The 26,001-nt window shown below is 44.5% G+C and overlaps 2 protein-coding genes across 3 annotated transcripts in view; one reads left to right on the top strand and one right to left on the bottom strand.

Moving 5' to 3' along the window:
- Positions 1-19,564, top strand: part of axl (AXL receptor tyrosine kinase) — a 32,986-nt gene extending 13,422 nt beyond the window's left edge. The window contains exons 8-20 of one of the 2 annotated variants that reach the window (XM_030108952.1): positions 6,126-6,265; positions 6,503-6,650; positions 6,867-6,884; positions 8,548-8,674; positions 8,956-9,047; positions 11,997-12,092; positions 12,498-12,575; positions 12,930-13,022; positions 13,677-13,798; positions 14,539-14,648; positions 14,894-15,053; positions 15,596-15,732; positions 16,746-19,564. In XM_030108952.1, the coding sequence (XP_029964812.1) occupies positions 6,126-6,265; positions 6,503-6,650; positions 6,867-6,884; positions 8,548-8,674; positions 8,956-9,047; positions 11,997-12,092; positions 12,498-12,575; positions 12,930-13,022; positions 13,677-13,798; positions 14,539-14,648; positions 14,894-15,053; positions 15,596-15,732; positions 16,746-17,205 (1,781 nt within the window). In that variant the 3' untranslated portion in view covers positions 17,206-19,564. The remainder of the gene's footprint in view (positions 1-6,125; positions 6,266-6,502; positions 6,651-6,866; positions 6,885-8,547; positions 8,675-8,955; positions 9,048-11,996; positions 12,093-12,497; positions 12,576-12,929; positions 13,023-13,676; positions 13,799-14,538; positions 14,649-14,893; positions 15,054-15,595; positions 15,733-16,745) is intronic. The other variant, XM_030108953.1, reaches the window with a different exon arrangement.
- An 833-nt stretch (positions 19,565-20,397) lies between these two features.
- LOC115400878 (galectin-4-like) lies at positions 20,398-23,757 on the bottom strand. Its single transcript, XM_030108939.1, is given in 10 exon segments — positions 20,398-20,562; positions 20,593-20,659; positions 20,661-20,786; positions 20,894-20,982; positions 21,202-21,231; positions 21,830-21,865; positions 22,621-22,734; positions 22,858-23,062; positions 23,436-23,524; positions 23,716-23,757. Coding segments are annotated over 10 exon segments (963 nt in total).
- Positions 23,758-26,001: the final 2,244 nt, after the last annotated feature.

The following is a 26,001-nucleotide window of genomic DNA, read 5'->3' on the forward strand; positions in this document are numbered from 1 at the left end:
ATGGTAATGATAATGATCATTTGGATTTAAAGAATTTATCAAAGCATAACATTGATTTAGGTCATTGCATGATTGCAGTCTTGTATCGCAGGTGGTTTTTATACCAGTTCATCAGTGTTATTGAACATTAGTGAACATTATCTGAGTTGCTTTGGTGCAGTACTAAACCATTTCTTTAGATATCTTTAAGCAGGTTATCACACAACTTTAAGTGCATATCTAAAAGCATTTCATGCTTGTCAGCCTGGTTTGATCGAGTATTTGCTTATTGGGAACACGCCGTAAGATAACAGGCAGTCAGGGAATCAGGTTGCAGCGCTCCGTTAGTCATAATTCTGCCTTCCTGCGCTCCTTGTCGCTCTGTCTGTGTTTATGAACGATACCAGATGTGAGTGACTGTACCTCTGCAAACCCCATTTCAAATGTAAACCCCTGAGGTGGAAGGCTGACTGGTACTGAAGCGACAGAGGAGGAGGAGGAGGAGGAGATGGGGAGAAGGGAGGGCGGGCGTTAAACCGTCCTGAAAGGCTTCGGTTAGGATCGCAGCGCTCCGTCCAAACTGGAGCTGTGTGTGAGAGTTTATACAGAGGTGGGGTTTTCCATGCCAGCTCATGCTGTCTCCATCCCCGGATGAACAGACATGGAAACAGTGCACGCTCAGACCAGGGATCTGGATGACTGGGGCTTTCCACAATGAACGCTGCTCAGCATTTATAAACACAGCATTTCTCAATTTCTCAAACCGGAGAAGAAGAATGGAGAAGTAGCTCTTCTTCAAGCAATGGCTGCAGTCACGGATTTCACTTCTTCATTCTTCAAATCTGTTTTGTTTCATCTCATTGGGAAAAATACACATTCTATAACTTCCTTTTGACCAGCATTGCTTCTTTCTTGCTTGCTGCATGTGTGAAGTGAGTCATGGCCTCATAATATTCAGCTTGTGGTCAAATGCAGTTCAGATCATGGGAGGATAATGAAGAGAGCAGTCATAAAGTATTCCACCTCTTCAGTTCCCCCTATTGTGCTTTTCTTCATGTCTTGTGTTGCATCTCGTCTTTAGATTTGTCATCTTGGAGCTGATGTCCCAAGTTTTAATCCAACTTTCAAATCAACCCTTTTTTCTCAGTCTTCACTCACTTTGAGTTTCAGTTGTGTGCAAAGCAACTATCAATTAAATTCATGCGGATTGGTTTACTCCTGTTTAGTTGTTTCTCTGTCTTGTCTTGTCTTTTCTTGCAGTATATTTTGTTCCTTGTTTTGTCTTGTCTGGTCTGGTGTTGTTTTTTCTCTCATTGTTTCTTCTCGTCTTGTTCTCTGTCTTGTCTTATGTTTATATTCAAAATGATAAAAAGAGATTGTAAGGAAACTCAACTGCATAAAAATTCACAAGTTACAGAAGTTCACCTTTTAACAGAATCGATTCAGTCTTGCATCAGCTGACCTTTCTGCTTTTATCCCAGTGAGTTATGGATCACAAAGACACTGAAGACAATATCAAGCTTGTTCTCAAAAACAGGTTGGATAGTGAGGGAATTAAAAATGAGAGGTACAATTGTTCCAATGCAGCCATATTTTCCACTTCTGTAATTCTCCCATAAGACTCCTTTGTTGTGCCTGAGATCTTTCTGCCGTCTTGCCTGTAATGCTTTGTCTCTAACGTAACGTTTCCCAGTTTTACCTCCCATATTTCTTATCCAGAGCTGGACGTGACGAGTTTGTCTCTTGTAGACATGACAAATATTGGTTCAAAAAACAGTATTCTATGCTACAAGCAATCAATCAGTTTCAAAAGAGCAAAAGCTGTTGAAAAAACTGTTTCCATTAATTTTCCATCAACTGAGAACAGATGAAGCTCAATACTGTGATTTCTGTTGGGAGCATGAGACGTGATGGTCTTCTAATCCCAGGGTGGGGACAATATAGCAGAGATCAGTTGATGCTGGTTTCAGCGTCAGAACTTCAGACGAGATGTGAGATTTTTATTGATATAGTAGAAGTTATCCTCAGATGGACACATGCAACAAATCCCAACACTAACACTTTCTCCGGACAGGTTAGAAGTACAGTTTTAAAAAAAAATAGGTTTAATGAAAAAAGTTTAATTTTAAGATAATTTAACAATTAAAAACAGTAACAAATAGACTATGTTGTGTGTGTTACCGAAAAAGGTCAAACCTCTGCTGTGAGTAATGTGTTATCTGTAATTGTACTTAATGGGTTATCATGACTATTCAGGTCGTTTTATAGCACCGAATCAACAAATACAAACGATACAAACTGTACTTTAACCTCCATGGAGGAGTTCGTGTGTGTCAGATTGTTTCAGACTCAACTCCAGCAGATGAAGAAATGCTTTAAACAGGCTGGATGGATAGTTAATATTAAGTTAAAAAAAAAGCAGAATGAAGTAAAATGAATTACTGTTTTCCTATTATTATCAAAGTGAAAATAAAAGATGTGGTGTTTGGTTTTTTCTCGATTGTCTCTTTCTCTTCCTTAAATCTCATGAATTTTGCTGAGGATGTTTTTTTTTCTTGCATCCCAACAAAAGTTGAATAATTTTTCTTTTTTTTTTTTTCTGAAATGACGCCTTAGGTTTCTGCTTTCATCTCTTGTTTCCTCCTGTGTTTTGACCTCAGATGACCTGTGATTGCTCCGCCCAGAAGCACACAGCAAGGCACTGTGGGAAAAACACACAACAAAAGTGGGTTGCCGACTGCAGAACAGAGAAATGGGAGAAGGGGTGCTTTGAGAAAACACTCGTTTTGCCATTTTCCCAAAGCCCGCTATTTTCCCTGGAGGATGAGAGAGAGGGTGTAGTGGGGGGGGCTCAGTGGGAGAGGAAGTGAAGCGACCCCGTCACCCCCCTAATTCTAAAGCTGCAGTGCGATTAGGCTTTACATCCACTCTGCAAGTGTATATGGTGTAGTCATTCGCTGAGCTCCCACTGATGTTGAGTTTGCATGTTTTCCCTTCATTTCCTCCATCAGCTCCCGTTTCTAAGGTGTGTGTCACTGTTTTTCCTTTGTGTGCGCACTGAGGGACCGGTCCCTGCTCAGGGTGTACCCGGGTTGGGTCTGGGTCTGGCACCCACAGACCCTGAAGGATAAAGTGGATGGATGACTCAGTCTCTCTTCCCCTTCCAGAGAAACCAGAATTAATAACGGCGCACAGACTCAGCATGAATTACACTGGAAGTGAGTCACAATTACGTGGCTCAGCACACACACACACACCAATCTCACATTTAATCCTGTTTAATATTATCGGCAGCAACAAAAGACAACAACCACAAACATTACGCAACTCTGTTTCCCGAGCAGAAACCAATCTGGTCGGTCTGCTGTGAAATTGAAACGTGGCGGATATCTTTCTACTTGGGGACATTTTTTGATGACTCTGACATTCTTGTCCCGAGCGATCTGGAAAACATATTTCTCATGTAGCTGTTTGTGTTCCTTCTTGGGGAACAGGCTCCATATCCCAGGGTTAAGAGTCAGCTTCTGGCTTCACAGGGTTTCTTTTCCATGCACGTGTTGGGCTGAGCGGAGGCGAACGTGAAAAAAAAAGAAAAAGAAAAGTAACGTAGAGAAAATGGGAAAAGAGTCACATCCCCTCCTCCAGCCCGTCTTTAAATTCTTCCAAATGTGGTTATTTGACACTTGGTTCTTTAAGGCAACGCCCAGCTGGATGTGATACAGTAGTCAGATGTTAACCTCTGCTGTTGTGAACAAATTGTGGAACAAGTGTTTGTTTCTCAGCCTTTTACGAGGAAAACAAAGAAACAGCAGGAATCTTTTTTTTTTTTTCATGTTGTTTCTGCTTTTCAGAAAACAGTGCGGCACACATCTCATTTTCTCATTTTCTTCTCTTTTTTTTTCTCGAAACCTTCCCAATTTTGCAACCAGTGTTTTTTTTTCCAGTGACTGTGTTTTTCCCCGCAGAACTTTACGTCAGCGGCTGCATCGTAGTCTCATGAAAAGAAAAAAAAGAGCGTTGCCGTAGAGAGGGCGTCGAGCGAGAAGACAACTTGGACAGAGGAGTCGAGTTGGATGGCATTTACGGAAGGAGAGAAGGATGAGAAGAGGGAGACAGAGGCGGCGGAGCGGTGTGGCGGTGTGGCGCAGGGCGGAGGGATGATGGAGGAGGATAGGTGGAGCCCAGCGAACTTGACTCGGAGGTTGTTTTTGTGGCCGCTGGCAGGAGGAACGGCGACCACATGTGGAAACAATCAGCCGCCAAACGCTTCCTGATAACATCATGCAGAGGCTGGGCCATGTTTCCCAAACTCACAGTGACTGAGCTGGTGTGTGTGTGTGTGTGTGTGTGTGGGTTGTCCAGCTAGATTTTGTGGTTTCGTAGAATATGAAGAAAAAAGAGGTTAAAGAGGCCTTTACTACAATGAAAACAAATCTTTCTTTTTTCTTTTTTTCACTTGGACAGACCTGTAGGCAGCAATCAGGAGGAAAAGCTCGGGAATCTTCTACGTCTGCCTCGATTGGTTGGGCTTAGCAGATAGTAAAGAGAGTAAATAATCTACATTCTGCAGGTGAAATGAACCAAAGATCAGAGTCCTTTAACTACACAGCTAGAAAAACCTGCAGGAAACAAACAGAGAGGAGAAGAGAGCGCAGAAGCTGCAGTGGAGCCATGCTGAAGGTGAAGAGAGGAGGAAGCTTGGCGCATTAAATGAAGTAAAGCCTAAAAGCCTAAAATAAAGACCTGGAGGGGGAGAAATGAGCAAAAGCACTGAGGAAACTGATCTGTAATGGGATGCAGACGCAAACACACACATACACACACACTCAGTTTAGCAGTTTTGACTGCATGACTGTGGACTATCGGGCTTGTTTTGAACATCATGCTTCACACGGGGAGCGTATGCCAGCAGATGGACGGACAGGGAGGAATGTGCTTTACTACGCCTGCTGTTTGTTATTTCATGTGTTTTTAAAGGAAATGAAAAGCAGCTCAGCTTCAGAGACGCTGCTGTCCGGGATCACTGTCACTTTCCCAAACACATCTGTGTGTGGATTTTATAAAAGATATTTTCCGAGGTGTAATTGTCTTCAAGATGGATTTTTCATTTCGCCATCTGGTCCAACTCAATTTCTGTGCTTGTCAATGAGTGTAATAGCTCGTCGGCGGCCATATCCTCAGGAACACGGAAGTGATACCATTTCTAAATGTTTGTCTTCTTATAAGCATGTGTGACTCACACTAACACTCATCTATATACTTGTGTTTTCGTGTGATGTTTCTCATCTTATTCTGAGTAAACTGCTCACCAGTTACTGCTCTTTATGCACGATCTTTGTAAAGAAGTTTTCTGCAAGTCTCAAAAAGTGCTTTTGGTCTAAAAAGGGGGGAAAAAAAAGCAAAAGTTTTCAGGGTGCGTGCAGGATGATGCATGGTTATTTTAGGTTTGACAATTAGGCCTGACATATTAAAACTGAATGGCCGATCAGCTAATTTATCTGGAAAAAACTGGGGAATCTATTTTAACTTCATGGGGTCTTTAAGCTCAGTCCTGAAGGTTAACATCAAGAACCCTGTGTTTTCTCTGAGGAAAAAAAGAGAAACGATTTTGGGATTTCCAGCCCCATGCACACACAAATACACACATTCCTCAGTGTTTGTAGAGTACGCTTTCCCTCCTGTGGGTGTTTGGGCTGCCGGCAGCTTTTTTTTTCACTCTGCTCCAGAAAACCAGAAAAGAAAAAAGAGAGCGGGACGGACAGAAAGAAAGCGTGGAGGAGTAACACAAAGGTCTCAGGGTGCGTTTATCTGACTTTGTCCGAGCATGCCGACGGAGGGGCCGCACCGGCTCCTGGACTCCCATCATCCACTTCTCTGCTGCCCTCAGATGCCTTTTTGTCCTGTTTAAGCAGGATTCTCCGCATTCCCTGACATCTTTCCTCCCCAGCTGCTGGAGTTATCCACACCCCCGAGACTCGAAGCTGTCAAAACAACACATGTCTGGCTGCCCCGGAGCCCCCCCGGCCCCGGAGCCCCCCGGCCCCCGGCCACAGCGCCGCCGCCGCCGCCGCCTGCTCCTCGTTTTAACACGCACCAGCATCACACCCTGTGATCAGCTGACCGAACCCGGCGTGTTTGTGTTGCAGTGCCAGAGAACCCGCCGGGTAACGTGACGGCCGTGCTGAACGGGACGGAGGTGCTGATGGCGTGGGAGGAGCCTCTGGGCAGGCTGAACGGCGAGCTGCAGGGCTACATGGTGGAGTACAGCACTCCTGCAGCGCAGCAGGTCAGTCCTGTATGCAACGATGCATTTTTACTCATAATTTAAATATTTAACATGCGATTTACTGCATTCCTATTAAAATCAGAAGTCACAGCTGAGTGCATTCACAATCAAACCCTTCATTCTGTGTTTTTCTTACAGATTATTTTATTTCACAAAATGTATGTTTTATATCATCGAAAAATGACAGAAGTGTGATTTGAGCTTGTTTGGAGCTGACTGTCTCGTCTTTGTGCTTTGCAGGTTGTGGTGGACACCGGGCTGGACACTGAGCTGTCGATCAACCTGTCGGTGCCTCTCTCCAACGTGTCGTATCGAGTGTGTGCGTACACGGGGGCGGGTCCGGGGCCCTGGACCCCCACACAGACCCTCACGCTCATTTCTCCCGGTGAGTGACAGGACCTCCCAAAATAATGCCTGCAGTAACATCATGTGGCACAAAAGTAACATAAATAGATTTATTTTGAGCCATTTTACTGTTTCACATAAACTCTAAAATAATGTTTTTTTTTTACAATCAAGTAAACGAATGATAATGTTTTTCTCCTTCGATTTGAAGCACTGCAATGAACTTTTCTTCTTCTTTTTTTCTTCACACCCACAGAACTGGGGGGAATTAGAGGTGAGTAATGACTGACTTTACACCAAACCTACAATCTCTGTCCTCTGTGACCTCCGTGGCTCAGAATCGCTCTCCGATAGTGGAAGTGAGCTCATGCTGAGTTTCTTTTCCACCACACAGCTCGTCTTTCTCGAGTTTGTTCATGCCGGTTCCCTCCTGTGTGTCTAAAAAAGACAAACAGGGAAGCTGGAGGGTGAGGAGAGAAGAGAGGATCTGAGAGAGACGGGAAAGGGGAAGAGGGCTGCTGGATGGGGGGGGCGCATCATAAATATTTATAACAGGCAGAAACAGCGTAGCATCTCTGTTTGCTTTGTCTAATCGAGCCAGACAGACAATCCCAACAACAAGGGAGGTAAATGAAGAGAGAGAGAGAGGCGTGGAGCGCTGGGGGAGGATTCCTGTGAATGGAGGGAAGAGTTGAAGACACTGGGAGGATATTGTGAAGGGGTGAGAAAAAGAGTTCACGGGGAGGAAATTTCAATGTGAGAGAGAACAGCAAGAACTCCCATGAAGAAAAAACAGAAAAGAAACACATTCGACACAACTTCAAGTCTCATACGTGAATTTTATTCTCTCAGAATAAGCTTCTTATAATGTTGCACAAAACAGATATTCACTGTTCTGCTAAAACCAGTGTTATAAAAGCAGCTTCCTGCGGGAAAATCGAACAACCTGTGCATCATTCATTCAATTCATTTCAGTTCAGTTCAGTTTTATGTATATGGAACCAAAAGCAGTGTTGCCATTTCAGGATACTTTTACAGAGGAAAACCAAACCATTCCACTTGAGCCAGCAGAGGCCAGAGCGGTAGGAAAAACTCAAGAGTGCAGGAGAAAAAAGAAAAGAATGTTGGTGAAATGTAATGGAGAAATAAGAGAGGAAAGAACGTCTCTCAGCCGTCTAAACCTAGAGCAGTGAAGCTCAGAAAAGGTCCAGGCTGAGCTGAACCAGGACGAACTGGGACAGAGCTGGTCCTCTGGTCCTCTGGTGTCCTTCCACGGTTCAAAAACACACATTTGAAGCTTTTGGGTGTTTCTAAATTGCAGTCATGTGCAAACTGCTGCATTTACACATCAACCTGGACTCTCTCTTCTTTGAAGAGGCAGTCTGTAATCTGGTAAAAGCCAGTTGCTTCCTCGGTTGCAGTTTAAAGTCAAATCCAGTCAGATTTGGCAGCTCTGAATGAAGCAATTTAGAAATCACATTTAATCATCCATTTTCTTACTGTTTAATCCAACCGTTGGCGGCGGCTGGCTGGAGCCCGTCCCGGCTGAGTGTGGGCGAGGGCGGTTCCACCCTGGACTGTCCATCTCAGTGTAAACACACAGACACACAGTCGCTCACCTACGACCAGCTTCAGTCATGAATTAACCTTAAAAGCATGTTTGTTTGTTTTTTAAATGTGCAAGGACATCTGAGAAAAGCCACACAGGCTTGGAGACGCGATCCACAGAAAGCTCGATCCCAGACTTCAACCAGGGAAACTCTCACTAGTGAGGAGAGAGAGCAAACCACTGCGCCTCTGTTAATGTTCTCCTGCCTCTCAGTGTAATGTCATCAACCTGTTTGGATCTTTCTGGACATTTGTTTGACTCCTGTGGTCTGATTTGTTGTGTGAGGGTTAGGGTTAGGTTACCTAAACGAGCCGGTCTGTGTCCGCAGGTCAGTCCCCGCCGGCGTTTTCCTGGCACTGGTGGTACGTGGTGATGGCCATCGCCGGCGCCGTGGCCATCGCTGTGCTCATGGCTGTTTACGTGGCCAAGCTGCGGCGCAAGGAGACGCGCTTCGGGTGCGTAGGCTGTTCCTGCTCCTCGTGGGTGGAAGGGAGGGACTCCAGGACTCTGCCAGACTTTGAAGAGAAAAAAAAAACAAGTTTCCACTTTTTTTTCCAGCTCCTGGACCATTTCTCCTCACTTTCTACATGCATTCTGACACATTAGCATGCTGGGAGGTGGGGGTGGGGGGGTTGTTTTGAAAGAGTGGCATTCATTGCATGGATTAAACTGCAATCTTCAGCTTTCAGCCGTGTCGGCGTGTTTGGATTGATCTGTGTGTGTTCTGCATCCACAGAGAGGCGTTTGAGCCCATGATGGAGAGCGGCGAGCTGGTGGTCCGGTACCGTGCTCGCCGCACGTACAGCCGCAGGACCACGGAGGCAACGCGTAAGTCCCCCTCCTGAAACGGCCGCCGCGCCCCCGCTCTGCTCTCCACGTCTCAGGACAGGAATGGCCCTCTGTCAGAGGCTGATGGATGTCGGGAGCAGCGACGGGCTGGTTCAGCCTCCACAGCTGCGCACCAACCCTGAAATCTGCAGCCAGTCAGCTGACCCTCGTCTTACATAACGCCGTCTCTTTATCGTCACGTTGATTAGATGTGCACAGAGGCAGACAGTCACAAAGTTTCCGTACCTTTCTACTGTACTTAAACAGACTTTTCAGCCACAAAATTTTTTAACTTCCACTCCTAATATTCAAAGTTAAATAACCGTCTCAAAGCAGGAAAACACCTGATGGTGACTGTTGATCAATCATGACCGAATGCAAAGATTTCCTTTTCTTCCGTTAGAAAATCATGATTTGTCTTTTTGTTTTTGATTCAATGCTCAATTCAAAAACTTTAGTGTGTTTCAGCTGTTCGTTTACATGACGGCTTCTAAAGTGCAATGATTTCTAATCCTAACCCCTTTTGAATTCAACTCTGCTTCTCGCACAGTGTGCGTTTAACACCTCACAATCTGGAGCATTGCTGATAAAAACAGCCAACAGTGGCTTTGTGTTTACTTCCTGCTGTTCTCTGCATGCACACACACGTTGTTGTCTCGCAGAAGAACACACTAATGGCCTGGCACGCCAACGACATGGCTGTCCTTTTGCGCAGTGATTGTTATCAAGACTTTGCTGCCTGGACATGTAACAAAAATAGAAGAACAATAACGTTTCAGGCCCATTTTCATGTGAAAAGGGATAGGTTTCTGAATCAAAGCTATGATACAAGTTGAGTCACTGCTGATGATTTCCACACTGACGAGCCTCGTATCGCAGGATCAATCATTAGAAAGTGTGTACTGATGTGCGTATGTCCCTCCCAAACAAGGCTGAGAAATCCTTGAACTCGTGTCGGTGCAAGTGTCGTCCAGGTGGAGACGGTGCCTTTACCCCGGTTAAATGCGGAGCAGTGCTGTGCTGCCTGTCGCCAGCCAGCGGCCCCCGGTGATTACAGACACAGATATGTACCTGTAAACACACTCAGGTTTCACACAGCTGGGTCACATTCAAGCCCCGACAATGTCCCCGGTGCACAGCGAATATTTCTATAGACCTCGTGCACGAGTCTCAGCTTGCTGCGCTCACAAAGAGGCTGGAGGGGGAGGCAGGAAGAGCCCAGAAGACGGTTTTCCTCCCTAAAAAGCTTTTCAGTGAGGAAAATGAGAAGAGATAATGAGTTCTCTAGTGACTGGTCGGATGAGTAGTGGAAAAAAAAAAAAAGAGAGAAAAGGGAGCAGACTGGTGGGATTTGGGGGAGATTTACGCTGCTGATGTTGATCTGTCATTTTGGCCAGTTGGACGGATTCAGGCCGGAGGCGCTGGTTGTTGCATTTCCTGTAGAATGTGTGGAGACGTGCCGGTGGAATGAGCGCATCGCTGTCCGTCCAGCACGTGGCAGATTGATGGCACAGCAGCAGCAGCAGCAGCAGCAGCTGGAGCGGCGAGCGCCTTGTTGACGTGTCGCACTTTGGCCCAGATGTGAAAACAGAGCGACACGGCCTGCTCAACGGCTCCGTGACAGCCAGCTGTGGAGGCGGCGTTCAGCGGAACATTTAGACCGGCTTCAGTCCGCTGACCTCATCCCCAAACCGGCACGGGTGTGTGCACCACACCTGAAAAGAAAGAGGTCACATCATGTCTGGACTGGGGACTGCGTCTGACTCCAGCTCCAGAGTTTACTCTTAGTAAATCACGTTTATTCTAATTTTATCAATCTTTTCTTGTGTACCTGCTTCATTTAGCTGAGCTGGAGTCGAAGCAGTTCCCAGCCGGCAATGTTCAAAAGTGTGTCAGACAATTAAAAGTTACTTATTAACCACATCTCTTCATGGAAGGAAGGGCAGAGTAATGGAGTAATGGAGAAAACCCGTCCACATGCACTCACTGGAGCTGCATGCCAAGTTTGCACAGAAACCAGAATCAAACTAGGGTTTCTTCAGCGTGAGGTGAAAGTCTTAACCACTGCACACTGTGCAGTCTGCTCTCCATGTTTAAGAAATTTGTTGTTGATTTCTATATATCACACACACCCATCAAAATCAAACCCAGTGCTGTCATTGTGAGGTGTGAGTGCTAACCACTGCACCACTGTGTCACCCAGTTGGAAATATGGATTCATGCATAAGAATCACGGTAAATTATTTATTATCAGAGAGCAACAAGTCAATCCCACAGATGGATTTTTATGAACATGGAGAAGAAACTGAGGAGAGTTAAAGGTCATTCTGTTGTTTATTTGTCCTAAAACTGAATGTTTCAGCAGCTTAACTTTACACAGACTCAAACCTCCAGAACTGAAGCGCATTGAGAAGCACTTTTAATTAGTTTCAAACACAACTGTAACTTTCTGCAGGTTTCATCGTTCGGTATTTCTCTTATCAGTCTGGTCTAGATTTCTTTCCCTCCTTTGTTCCCACTTGGATTTCCTGTAATCTGAGTATGCGTGTTAATGTTTTCCAGTGTTGTTGCAAGTCTGTATTTTAATCAGATATTTGTCATTCTTTGGGACAATTAGGCTTTTGGAAACTTTATTTCCAGATATTTGCCTTAATTCCTTCCACACAGTTTCCCAAAAGCAGTTTTTTGTTCAACCTTTTTCTTTAGGGTTTTACAATCAGTCTGACACATCTAATATTCACTTACAGTTTGTGTGTGTGTGTTTCTTGTTTTAGTCTGGCTCCTTTTATTAACGCTTTGTTTCTGGCTCAGTGTTTCACGCTGCGGTTTTGGAAAAGTGAAGGAGGCTTCTCGGCACAATCCAGCAGTTTTCCTCCTCTTTTCTGCTTCGTTAATTGAAACATGTCGGGCTCCAAGCGTCATTAAAATTCCTCATTTCTTCCTCTCCAGTGAACAACTTGGGCATCAGCGACGAGCTGAAGCAGAAACTCCAAGACGTGATGGTGGACAGGCATAAACTCACGCTGGGGAAGACGCTGGGAGAAGGTCAGACTTTGATCGCTCTCTGCATCTGAACATTGATATCTCTTCTTTCTACTCCTTAAACTTGCTTGTTTACTTTTGTTTTAACCTCTGAGGATGATTCAGGTAATTAATTTAACAGTAATCACATTACATAAGTCCTGCCAGGTTTTCATATTTAGGAGATTATTTAGTTTGTAGAGGGAAATGTAAAATGAATGATAGTAACCATCCTAATTCACTGGCTTTGTTAGACTTATTATATTACATAGGGTTCAAAATCCTGATTCATGACATGAATTTACCACATAGCACCAAAAAGCAACAACCTGCTGTGGGAAGTTTCACCCTCTGAGCAGGAAGAAGACAAATAAAAACTTCACCCTGTTGCATCTAAAGGTGTGTGTTTGCCTGATTGCTTCTCCTCAGGGGAGTTCGGCTCTGTGATGGAGGGACTTCTGACTCAGGAGGAGTCCGTTCTCAAAGTTGCCGTCAAGACGATGAAGAGTGAGTCGACAGAAAAGGCGCCCGGCCGTCGCCACAATGAATCCCTTCATGCGTGGAACACAGGCCGCTTGGTCGGCCGCCCTGTGGGTCAAATATTAACCGGAGGTCGGGGCAAAAATCTCAGTTTTTGATGGGAAAACAGACAAAGACTCGGCTTGTGGCAACTATTGGCAGAAGAAGAGGCTGCCGCACAGCAGCTATTGGAAAGTGATTTTAAAGCTGTTCCAGGAGGATAAAGACTTTCAGACCAGTTTCTCACTGCAGTGAAAAACTTTTAATGAGCTTAGATAAAGTATGATGGGAAAGTTTCTCTTCACCGCTGTTCTCACCTCGGTGCCTTCTCCTCCTCCTCAGTCGCCATCTGCACTCGCTCAGAGATGGAAGACTTCCTGCGCGAAGCCGCCTGCATGAAGGAGTTCGACCATCCCAACGTCATGAGGCTGCTGGGTCAGTTCCTACTTTTTCCACAGAATAGAAACTCTCCTTGTTCACTCGTTACACAACGGAGGTGGAAAGAAATCCATAAACTCACAACACAGAAAAACTGGAAAGTTGGTGAACTTTTCAAGTGAAGCTGTGAGAAATTCTGCCTCAGTGTGTGTCCTTGAATGCATCTCTTGATATCAGACTTCATAATGGATGAATTCAGCTTTATTTATGTCATTAAAGTGGATCAGTTATCCACAGCTAACATGGGCACCTTCTTTACTAGACATGACAGCAGTACAATAAATGAATTTAAAGTGATTTTAACATCCATTTATTTAACAGAAAGACGCCATTAAGTGATTACTATTGTTTATTAAGTTACTCAGTTCAAGTTGCAGGGTGTGTTGTTCTCCAGTGCTCCTCATTAATCAGCTCAGTACATTATGAAGACAGGCCTAATGGAGAAATAACATTTGCAACACTCCTTTCCAACAGTCTCTTTGACTGTATTTGTACTGTACTGATAAGAAAAGGAATATTTGTTTAGTTTTATTGGTGCATTTTTATGTATGTGTGCAGAAAGTTGTTTTGGGATTAGGGTTGAAATCGTGCACCGTTGTGCACAGCTTCCCTGCGCCATGTTGCATGCTAACCTGCGGCGTGTTTTCCCAGGTGTGTGTCTGCAGACCGTGGAGAGCGAGGGCTACCCGTCCCCCGTGGTCATCCTGCCCTACATGAAGCACGGAGACCTGCACAGCTATCTGCTGTACTCCCGCCTGGGAGACTGTCCCGTGGTGAGTCAACCGGGTCACCAACAAACAAACAAACACGCGCGCGTGTGCACTGGGACGCACGTCTCCGCTCCCACGCAGTGTAACTGCTCTGGCTTGGGGGTTTAGGAGTTCACGTCAACGCCCGTCAGCAGAATGAGATCCAAAGTTCAGCACACGTGTGAGGAGTTTTCTGAGTGTGACCGCAGCCACACCTCATCATGAGCTCATGAAAACACACCAGCACCGCCGCATCTGCTGCCTTTCATACGGATTAATTGATTAAGTGTTTTCTTGGAGTCGGGCGCAGCTTTTACTCGACAAGTCCCCGAAGAGAGCTGTTGAGAAACGCGAGAGTAATGAAAGCAGGATTCCTGGAGGATGTCGAAACATCCCAGAGTCAGGCGAGCTTTCAAGAAACACAGTCCTGCTGCACACCATGGTTCCCCAGGAGGGGTCTGAGAGGGAGCATCCAGTTCACTCTATTTATAGGGAACAGAAGGGCTCTGGCGCCCCCTGCTGTGCAGAAAATCAATTACATTCTTCACTTTAGTGTGAATTTTATATTTGCATTTTAAAAATTAAAATTCTTTATTATCCTTAGATGCATCAAATGATAAAAAGCTGTGAATGTAAGCACCAAATAATGCATCTCATAGTGTTGAGTGAGAAACTGATAGATTGTCTTTAAGAAATGGTAACAACCTCACTGGTGCAATAATCGGAGAAAGTACAGTCTGATTCTCCGCTGTGTCGCCCTGCAGTACCTCCCATCTCAGATGCTGGTGAAGTTCATGACCGACATTGCCCGGGGGATGGAGTACCTCAGCAGCAAGAACTTCATCCACAGAGACCTCGCCGCTCGCAACTGCATGTAAGCACAATCCCCGCTTCCACTTCTGTCTTTTTCACTTCCCCACATGCTCTGATCGGGGGGTTAAAAAAAGTCTTCTGCAAGAAGTAAAACTAGGACAGGAGTTTGGAACCTGCAACTCTCAGCAGCTTTTATTGGATTAAGTGAAACTAAACTGTTATTTTTCTTTTTATTGCCTCGTTGTTTGTTTTTGTTACTGTTTTCCCATAAAACACAATTTGAACGCCGGTTTGTGTGTCTGCCAGGTTGAATGAGAACATGAACGTGTGTGTGGCCGACTTCGGCCTCTCCAAGAAGATTTACAATGGAGACTACTACAGACAGGGCCGCATCTCCAAGATGCCGGTGAAGTGGATCGCCATTGAAAGCTTAGCGGACCGAGTCTACACCACCAAGAGCGACGTGGTGAGTGTCTTACCCCGGGCTGATACGAAGAGCCGAGAATAGACGAAAACCAAATTCCTGTGTTTTGTAAACTAACATCTGATGTTAAAAAGAAGAGGCGGTCTCCAGTAAAAGCATTTTTATCCATAAATGAACAGAGAATTTGGAGTTTCTTGTTGATTCAGAGGGGAAATATGAACTGTGTTTACCTTTTAAAGCTGAAAAATAGTCTCATGGAGGAATCAGGTCCGATTCCCAGGATTACATACAGAAATATACCAACATCTGTGACAGAGATCCGCTCTAACAGCTGGTGAAACCATTGTACGAATGTTTTATGGGAGTTTCCACGCATATGTTGACACATAAAAAAAAAAAAAAAAGTACATTCTTCTGCAAGCGTTGAAATGTAATGTCCAAAAATCCCTGGACAGACTCGGCCGTCATATTTTCCCATCGTCTGTGTTTGACCGGCACAGATTCATGTTTGTGTGCAGCGACGTGTGAGAAGGAAATGAAGACTATTTAACCCTTCCTCTCTCTCCCCCCTCCCTCTCTCCCAGTGGTCATTTGGAGTCACCATGTGGGAAATCGCCACACGGGGCCAGACGCCGTACCCCGGGGTGGAAAACAGTGAGATTTACGATTACCTGAGGCAGGGAAACCGCCTCAAACAGCCTCCAGACTGTCTGGACAGCATGTAAGTCAAGCGCACGAAACACTAAATCACCCTTCAGTCATCATGAAAACGTTTTCTGTCTGATTAGAAACAACTTCACACAGTGAAGGCTTCAGCAAACAAGGAGTTTTGGTATCTGCATCTTAATAAAGTGTGTAAGCCATTCACTAAAGACCCGAAAAATAATTATAAGTAATAATTTCCCTCCTGTGCCTGCATGGATTTTCTAAGTATGCCTCGGTTTCCTCCCACAATCACAAAACATGAGCATGAGCGTGATTAATCCCTCTGAAGTCTGTTTGTTTTGGCCACGTTTCCATCAAGTCCTGTGATGTTCTGGAATTCTGTCTGTGCAGAATCACTGCAGGTTGCTGTTGTGCAGCAGCAAAACAGAAAGCATATTGATGCATAGAGTCCTGCGTCACGGCCGTGGAGATCAGCTGCAGCTGTGCTCACTACAGGCAGCTGGATACCGCCAGAGATCGGCCGCTGGAAATGAGTAATGAGCAATAAAAGCGTCGCTCAGCGTTAAGGCAGAATGTAGCAGAGCGTATTTTAACAGGGCAGAGCTTCACCGATGACGACCCACATGCACCAGAACGGATGAGGACCGGACGGACATATGAAGCCGTTTTGATTAATAACTTATTTTGTCCTTCTGTCAGGAGAGATGCTGCAGATAGATATAAATATCCATGTCTTTTGGAAACTTTGAAGCTGCCCAAACATAAAGATTAATGTCTTATATCATGGCTTTAAAACAGTTGCAGCAAAATTACAAGTAGTGTGTTCTGTGCACACAACATGTGTTTGGACTGGGGGAGAAAACCAAAGCATGGATGCACAGGAAGAATGTTCAAACTCCAGACAGGGGTTCCTTTCCAGTTTCACACTACACACTATTAAGTACACCAAATATGATTTTCATGAAGTTTATGTCACACAGCACAGCATTCATGAGCATTGATTGTGGTAAAGTTTTAGGGTTGTTAAAGTTGGGTTGATTAACACTGTCCTGCCTGGCCCCCCCACAGCTACGCCCTCATGTTCTCCTGCTGGCTGCTGAGTCCGAAGGACCGTCCGCCGTTCGAGTCCCTGCGCTGCGAGCTGGAGAAAGCCCTGGACGACCTGCCGGACCCGCAGGACCCCGACGAGATCCTCTACGTCAACATGGACGAGTCCTCCACGGAGCTGGGGGCCGTGGGCGGCCGGGACCCCCTGGGGAGCTCCTCCCCCCTCTGCCTGAAGGGCCTGGACTCTGTGACCACGGTGGAGGTGCACCACCCCAACCGCTACGTCCTGTGCCCCCAGCACGACGCCAGCCGGGCCCTCTCCGACTCGCTGGAGAGCCTGGACATGCCGGTGTCGTCCTCCACGGCCACGCTGCCGCTGCAGCCGTCCTGCCACTCCACCCCCACCCCCACCCCGGCCCCCACCCCCACGGTGGAGCTGCTGGAGCTCAGGGACGGGTCCAGAAACGTGCCCTGGCAGTGATGCTTTCGCTCCTGAAAGAAAGGAGAAGACTGGACTGTTCACTGCCAAAGCGTGCGACGCCGTCCCCGGTCCCAGAGCGAGACCCCGCCTCCTGCTGCTGCTGCTGGCGCTCACAAACTCCTCAGTGCCTCTCCATGTTTTGCACAAACACACAGCCAAAAGCATTCCAGCGAAGCCGACGATCGGGACGTTTCTTTTTTACTCTTTCAAGACGAGCACACAACCAGGAACGGCTTCGCTAAAACCATCCGCCGACGCTGGAGTGAACACTCTGCAGCACAATCAGACCACCAGCACGCCCCCAGCGGCTCATCCGCAAGCAATAAAATGACTTTTCCATCCCCGTACCTGCAGACCGCAGAGCGACTAAGCTAGAAAGAGTCAGACCTCTGTGAGAAGCAGAGCACATCCTCTCAGACGCTTGAATTCAGGTCATGTTGAGAAGCGTCACTCTCTCTCCAACCTCCAAACTGACTAAAACCAGGTCTCTCCGCTCCTCCAAACCAGTCTGCTGCCGCTAAATCCAGTTCAGTGGATGTGTGGACCAACCAAACACCGTATGAGACAGAATAATCCCATTAACACAGGTTCCAGAGATGCTTTTCTGGATCTTTCGAAGTGTCTGTAACCTTTAACCTATCACAATAATTCCCTTTTCCTCTAAGGTTAAATGTATGGTCGTGAGCTTGAAGCCAGGGTATAAAAACACAATTGTGAACGTCGATTTACAAAAGCTGCGAGAGGAAAGTGTTCCCAGATGGAGAAACTCTCCTTCCTGTGTTGTTCACATCATAAATAACAAGCAGGCAGTTTATTACAAATAACCTTAAATCAGCATTCGTCCTTTAATTTTAACCTGCCGCTTTGTCCTTTTACAATAACAAGCTAATGACTGAGCTGTCGTTAATGGAAACCATCGATTTCAGTTTATTAGATTTGAATCTGGTTCATGTTTCACTAAAATAGGATGGATTTTTTTTTCCCATCAGAGAGGAAAAAAACTATTTCTTCAATTATTTACAATATGATTTTCTCACAACAATATGGAATTTTAAGTCATTCTGAAAATGTCGATAGGCGAAATTTGCATTGATAACTGGTGCTGAAAATCAGCGGAGCAGCGAGAAAAAAACCCATCATGTATCAATATATTGTCAGTGTTTTGGAGATGAATTCAAATTATGACAAAAAAGGGGTTTAGTTCTAGTGTAACAGTGGAAAGACGACAAAAGAATACAAATTAAAAGCTTCTAACAAGCACTAAAACTATTTTTATTGAGGCCGACAGCCATCAGCAAGTAGCAGTCTAGAAAACGGCCCTATTCAGCGCTCACACACTCCTGTCGCCTCTCCAGGGGTTTATTTCCTGCATCAAGCACAGGGAGCCGTTTCCACTCCAGGCATCAGCTTTCTGTCCTGCTGGAGTCCTGGTTCCAGTGGTCTGCACGTCTCTGGTGTTACTCAGGAATCTGAGGGTTTGCTCTGCAGGGGCGGCGGTACGAGCGGATTCAGACTGTCTCCAGAGGTACAGGCGAACTGAGTGTACGCACGGACGTGACGGGGTTACCCACAAACACAGCCTGGGATAAACTCCTCGTTTTTGCTTTTGTCTCAAGCACAGTGTTGTTACACCTTTTTTTATGCTGATTTTTGTATTTCTCCAACTTTGCACTAATGTTTTTTGTATGGTTTTGTTCATAGTTTGTATCTCTCTCGTGTTTTCTTTGCTGTTTTTAATGTCCTCTGTACATTCTCCGTCACCGTTTTCAAGTTTATTTCGACAACTTGCATGTTCATAACCGTAGACAAGACAAACATCACACAGCAGGGAGCTTCTTTTGGAGACGAGGAAAGACGTCGGACCTCATCATAACATCATGAAGTCGGGAAACTCTGAGTTCCAGAGCTGTGAGTCTGTTAGCAGGAGCAGCTGAAAACGTTAAAGAAAATCCCCAAACTTTACAAACTGCTACTTTGTATCATGCACGCACTTATTTCTATTTGTATTTAGCTGCTTCTCTTCATTATTCCGACTTTGAAATGGACTTCGTCGTATTCCTGCACACGTTTTGGGAGGTGAAGAGTTGAACCGAGTTTGTACTTTAAAGGTACGCTGAACAGGGAGCATTCCTGAGAATACTGGGTACTCTGCACACACGGAGGGATCCCAGTGCGTCTGTCAACCACAGAGAGCGGTGCTGAGACGGAGCCACGGTTTAAATGTTGTATCACTTTTAATGCACGTACACCTCCTGTTGTTTAGAGCATGTTTTTCTGTAAAAAAAAAAAAAAAAAGTTTCCCAATCAGATTGCAGCACAAGCTCTTTTTACCATCAAACCCTCACAGTCGTTTCAAGTGCCTTTATTGAGCCAGTGTTGTGCATTGCAGTGTGTGTGTATAGATTGTGGTTCTCCATTTATTTTCTTTACCTGGGAGACGATTGTACCATAACTGCCTTTATATATTGTCACTGCCATGATTTGTAAACAGATTTTTATACAATACCCACAGTATTTTGCATAAGAAATAAACATGTTCATTTAAGATTAAAGTCTCTTTCTGAGCTTTGATTTAAGCTGGATGTGTGGAGTTTGCATGTTCTCCCTGCACATTTTCTGAATAGCGTATTTTTCATCCTCAAGATACTTTTCTGACACTTTTGTTGGAGGAGCTCAAAAGATATTTGATTCATCAACACTCATATCTACCACACTTCAGAATTATTTTACTCTTTAATAATTTGATTTAGTTGCATGTTGTTGTTTTTTTCACATTTAATCATAACTTTCTTAAGAGTGTTCATTTGGGATTTTGGAAAGCTGCAGGTTGAGGAAATCCAATTTATGAATTGCAACAATAAAACACATGGATGAAGTAAAGTTTACAAATTTAATAGTAATTATAGATGACTTGTTTGGGAAAACTGCATCTTTTACCCATGAGTGCAGCATTTTTGCCAGGTCAGACGAAGGAAACACACTTCTTCAAAATGTTATGGAAGCTTGAGGTCTAGTCAGAAGCTTCTATGAATGATGGGATACAGTAAGTGAGGCAGCATCTTCTGGATCTCTAGGCCACAGTGACAAAAGCTGCTCTTCAAGTATTTATTAATTCAGTTCTAAAGAATACAGCGGCTGAGAAGCATTACGCTAAAGATCAGTCGATGATTTGTCAGTGTTTGCGGCTTCGTCTCAGAAGTGGATGTAGGAGATCTGCACGTCGCCTTCGATCTCCAGCAGGTCGATCTCACTGAAGGCCTGCAGGCGGTGGAAGAAGTCGAACAAGTGCTGGCCGTTGACGAACACCTTGAACCTCTGGTTTCCGCAGCGAATCGACATCTGGGAAACACGAGAAAGCTACTCAAACCACGGCAGACGATCAGAAACACCTAGAAATCCTGCGGATAAGACTCACGTCGAAGTACTGCCCCTCCCTGAAGGGGTTCGTGCTGAGCTGTCGGTCCTCCTGGCCCCATCGCCCTCCGATCATGCTGTTTCTCACCACGATGCCTTGCTTCACTCGGGGGTTCATGTGGAAGGCGATGTCCCGGGATCGGCTCACCTTGAAGTTGATGCTCAGTCTGCATCAACGAGACTGCGTTACACACCTGAATACGATGTGTGTGCGATTGTTTCTATGATATATTGTCTGAAAATGAGCCGCTCAAACAGAGCAGCGAACACACACCCATTAGCCCCGTGGGACACCATGCCCCGGACGATGATGGTCCTCTTAGGGAACATCCCTCCTGGGATCATGTTGGAGTACGGCACGGGCTGGAAACACACACCGCAAACAAATCAGACTCTGAACTACAACCTGAAAACTGGAATATATACTCCAGTTCCTGTCAGCAGTCAGGAGTGTTTGTTTCATTATCCGTCAGTATTTCTTTAAGTCTTGAAGTGAAAGATGTGAGAAATAAAGTCTGGATCTTTTCATTATTTTGTTATCAACGTGACAAAATTCACACTAGTATGAAACAAGCTACTCACAGGATTGTAGACCGGCTGTCCGCCCATGCTCTGTCGACAAAATGAAAACAATAAGTGACAAAAAATAATGAAGTCAAAACAGAAAACAATTCAGTTTGACTCAGCATGCAGCCATCTTACCGGTAAGTGTGATCCGGGGAATCCTCCCTTTCAAAGACACCAAAACGATAAGAAATACAGATGAATAAATCTGACAAGTGAAGCATTAGTTATGTGATTGTGATTTCCTACCCCGGCGCCTCCTGCCATGCCTCCTGGGTATCCACCCTGCTAAGAAACATGTTTAAAAAGTTAAACCGAAGAAGAAAGTAAAACTCAGAATCAGATAAAGAAAAGGTGTGAAAATGTTGATGAAATGATAGAAATGCTTCATTTTGATATGTGAGTTTATACATTAAAATTGCCCATTAATTTTTCAACTATAATCAAATTTTTGAGATGCATTACAGATTTATCTGAACATGAAATAAAGCATGAAAGAGTATTAGGAGTAGAAGAATTTACCGCCATGTTTCCTGCTGGATATCCACCCTGCTGGAAAATGAAGAAATGTTTTGAAATGATGTTAAATTTGTAATAATCTGATGCTAATAAACTGCCAGATCAGAACAAACCAAACTAGACTCACTCCCATTCCTCCTCCCATCCCACCTGGGAATCCTCCCTGAACACAGGAAAAGACTTTTATTACTCTCCTCCTTCTACTTACTGACATATTTAATACAATCTGTAGCACAGACACTTCAAACCAGGAGAAAAAGCTCACCCCAGAGCAGCCTCCTGGATACTGGCCCTGCTGAAAGAGAGACCAGTTAACACTGCAATTCACAATACAAAACAATATGCTGAAGCTAATAAGGAAACCTACCATTTTATAATAATTAAAAAGTAATTTACATGTTACAAGAAAAATAAAGAGAAAATGTATTCTTATCAAAAATATTATTATTACCTTTTCTTTTTAAATTATTTGTAATATAAATCATTCTTTGATATTGTCATTCATATTTTTGTGCAATGTGAAAATTAAATATCTCCACGTGGGATAAAAGTCTCATCTTATCTCATCTTATCTTATCTTATCTTATCTTACTCACCCCCATGTTTCCTCCCATTCCTCCTCCTGTTCCAGCCTAAAAAGACAAAAAGAAAGAGAAAAAGACATTAAGACGAATGAGAAGTGATGTGCAGAGTTGTTCTATTACAAACCTGTTTTTATATAATATAAAGCACATTTAAAACATTCACTCAAGCTTCAGTCTGAACACCGTGACGCTGTACTCACTCCCATTCCTCCAGGATACTGATTCATGCTGCCGCCCGGCCCCTGGAACACAGAAAGCATCAGAAATCCACCTTATTGCTTCCTCTGAACTGGCAGTGAGGCACAAAGTCGCACGTGGGCGATTCAGGACTCACTCCGATCACATTGATGGTCTGGATGGAGACGTCTCCTGCGATGTGCATCGCCCGGACTCTCTCCACGGGCAGACGATGCTGGAAAGTGTGGAAATCTTTCCCATCCACTTTAACCTGCAGGAAACAGCATCAGATTCATTGTGAAGATACTTTGTTAAAACTCAATAATCCATCCATCACAGCTCTGAGGCGTTTATTAAATCTACCTTTAATGTTGGATACGGTGTGTGTTCTGACCTGGTAGCCGTGTGAGGTGATCATGATCACCATTTCAAAGGCCCGGCCTTTGGAGAAAGGCATGCTGCGGACCTTATCCTCGGAGTCCCACGAGTTGTTCTGGCGGGTGTTAAAGACCACCTTGTCCCATCCATCAAATCGAGGGTTGAAGTGCAGGGCGACGTCGCTGGATTCCGCCTCTCCACACAGCAGGTTAATGAAAAACCTGCCCGGTGGAGGCAGACAGCAGATCACTGAGCCCTGCAGCAGCTGATGGATGACTGCAGCGCTCCAGAGCAGAAGAGGAGCAAACAGAGCAGGTGTGGCGCATAAAGGAAACGCTCCCCTCACAACGGAGTGAAGCAGTCTGGAATACTGTGAGCTTTGTCTCATAACAGCCTGTAAAACACTGAAATATTAACATTTAACAAAGAGGAGGCGCAGCATTGTAAAGTGGCAGGTCCCCTTTGAAATCCACCAGTGTCAAGAGAGCAGCTCCACCCTGAGGTGGAAGAACTAAAACATTGAACACATTGAGGAGCTTTAAACACATTAATGAAACAGTGAGCTGGTTCTGCAGTTTTGCTTTCCAAACTGACCTGGTCATGTTTTCAGGAGTGGAGCCCTGGAGGTAGATGGACGATCCGTCCCTCAGACCCCCATAGATGGGCCCCAGATAGGGGATTCTCTGGAATAGACAACAAAGACGACCAGCTGTGCACGTCAGACACATCAATAAATCTCCTCAGGTCATACTGTAGATTACTGATCAATGGCAAGTAACTCAAATGTAAATATAAGTTAAGTTGGTAAATTACCCTTACCATCACTTCACATATTGAGCAAAGCAAAAGGACTTATTTGTTCATCAGGACTCACGGGGTTGTAGATGGGCTGATAACCTGGAGGAGCGACGAACATGGCAGCAGTCGGAGAAACGGACCCAGACGGACGGAGGAAGAGCAGAACAAGCTGAACTCTGCCGGATGGTTCATTTATACCAGTGCTGGGGCTGCACCGATGTTCACCTTTGACCCGGCAGAGGAGTGGCAAATACACACTGTTTGATGTGTGCAAATCTGAGGTGGGACGTCTTTCATGGAGCAGCCAGAGAACAGTGACAGATTATTCATTTCTCTAATCTCTGGTCGCCACTTCCTCCACTGCACAGAGCCCGCACAGATACCGCACAGACTGCACAGATAAAGATATGAAGGAAGACATTCACATTTCATACTAATTTAATAAAGTAGTGCTCCTATTTTTGAATTATTGTTTTTACCAGAGAGATATTTCTTTTTGGAGCAGATACAGGAGGTAAAAAGGGTTAAAACTGGGCGAGAAGCAAATGTGACGTCCTTTTATTTTGTCCTGGATTGGCAAAAAGTGAGAAAAACTGAAGATTGTATTATCATCAGATTTGTTTTACAGTGGTGGCAAATGTTAATAAACATTACTCATAATGTGCCCATTCAAGAAGGACGTCTATCTTATTTCCTGTCATTTCTTCTCCATTAATCAGATTAACAATAATAGGATCTTTAAATATCTGTATTTAATGATGTATAAACAGTGGTCCTTAACAGCATGTGACAGTGGAAACAGGTTTAGAAGTGTCAAGTTACTGTATTTCTTTCTTTCTCTTGAGTTTAAAGTTATTCCTTCTTAACTGATAAAACGTTAAATTTGACTTTCTTCATGTTCCTGTCATATAGAAACATGTCAGTGCTTTGTCTTGTTTTTTAGTGAAATTCAATCATAAATGTCCTGAATATGGAATAAAGTGCGTAAGTCATACGGCATGCACTGCCTGTTAGAGTTGATGTCTTATTTCCTTTTCATAAAGCCTGATGGGAGGAAACTCGACACAATGGCTGAACTAATCAGAACTCATCACTGCTGGGCAGCGCGCAGCAATCGACAGCACCATGATCACTCTGCCTTTTATAAAGTCCCTCAAAATGTCCTGTTATTTTACAACCAAATGTCTTCTTTGTATTAAAATGGCTTCTACATTATAGACGGTGCTTCAATTAGAAAAGAAAGAACAGTCTCCTTGATTGTGAAACCAGAGCTTGAAGTCATTTCCTAAAACATCTAAAAGTTCTTCAGTGCATTAAACATGAATATTACATGACAAACTCTTCCATGCTCTCAATGGTAATTTGCTGTTATTTTCCCAAACTACCAGAATTGTTCCTTGTTTTTTGTTAAAAAGTAGAAATGTGAAAATCTGCAGTCAAACTGCTCCATCAGAACACGAGCAGCTCTTATCTCCCTCTGAGGAATCCTTCACAGTTCCAAACAGCATGAAAGGAGGCTGCAGGTTGTTCCACAAAGTGCTCCGTAAAGCAAACACTCAGGGAGGATTCCAGGGCAAACACTCCGCAAAACTCTGAGAACAAAACCGTCACAGAGAAACCTGGGCGTTTCCAACAGCCCAGGACTCAAGAATGCACTTGTTGTGTTTGATTTAGATAAAAGTCGACCAAACCCAACAGGAAAGCTCCACACAGACGACTGAGAGCAGATACGGTTATTTTTATAAAAGCTGAATTCTTCATGAATGTGTATTTCAGGTCCCTGAATCAGTTTCAGGCTTGGGGACATTTTTTGTGGCATTCACCTGAACTTCATCCGAGTGTCTATTTTTCTGAGGACTTTTTCATTTTCTCTGTACATCTAAAGATAAATATTTATCATCTTTCCAATTTTCCAATCGACTCATCAGTGGAAGGTTATTTCTCTTTAGTGAAGGACCGAGTCCTGAATCCCACCCAGCATGAATAAATTAAAGCAGATATGCAACATGTGACTGCTCCTGCTGTGCATCTCTCAACTTATTGAATTTCCTGCTTTGTTTGATATCAGTGATCCAAACTAATCTGTCAACATAGTGAAGCCGCATGAACAGGAGTTTGCATGTTCTCCCCGTGTGTGTGTGGCGCTCTGTCTTTTCAGCGTGAAAACATGACTTTAAAGTGAAATGGTGACTGAAATGTGTGCAGCTGTGAATGTGGCTGTCTGTTCCTCTGTATTTGCTTTGAGAAAGGAGGATCGATCTGTCCAGGCTGCAGCGTGACTTTTACCCAGAATCCATCTCCCTCCAGACCCTCAGTGGACAAACTGACAGAATGATATTACAATAAAGGAAGCACACTGGCG

Source organism: Salarias fasciatus, chromosome 14 (assembly GCF_902148845.1).
Source record: "Salarias fasciatus chromosome 14, fSalaFa1.1, whole genome shotgun sequence".
In the NCBI taxonomy this organism is placed as follows: Eukaryota; Metazoa; Chordata; class Actinopteri; order Blenniiformes; family Blenniidae; genus Salarias; species Salarias fasciatus.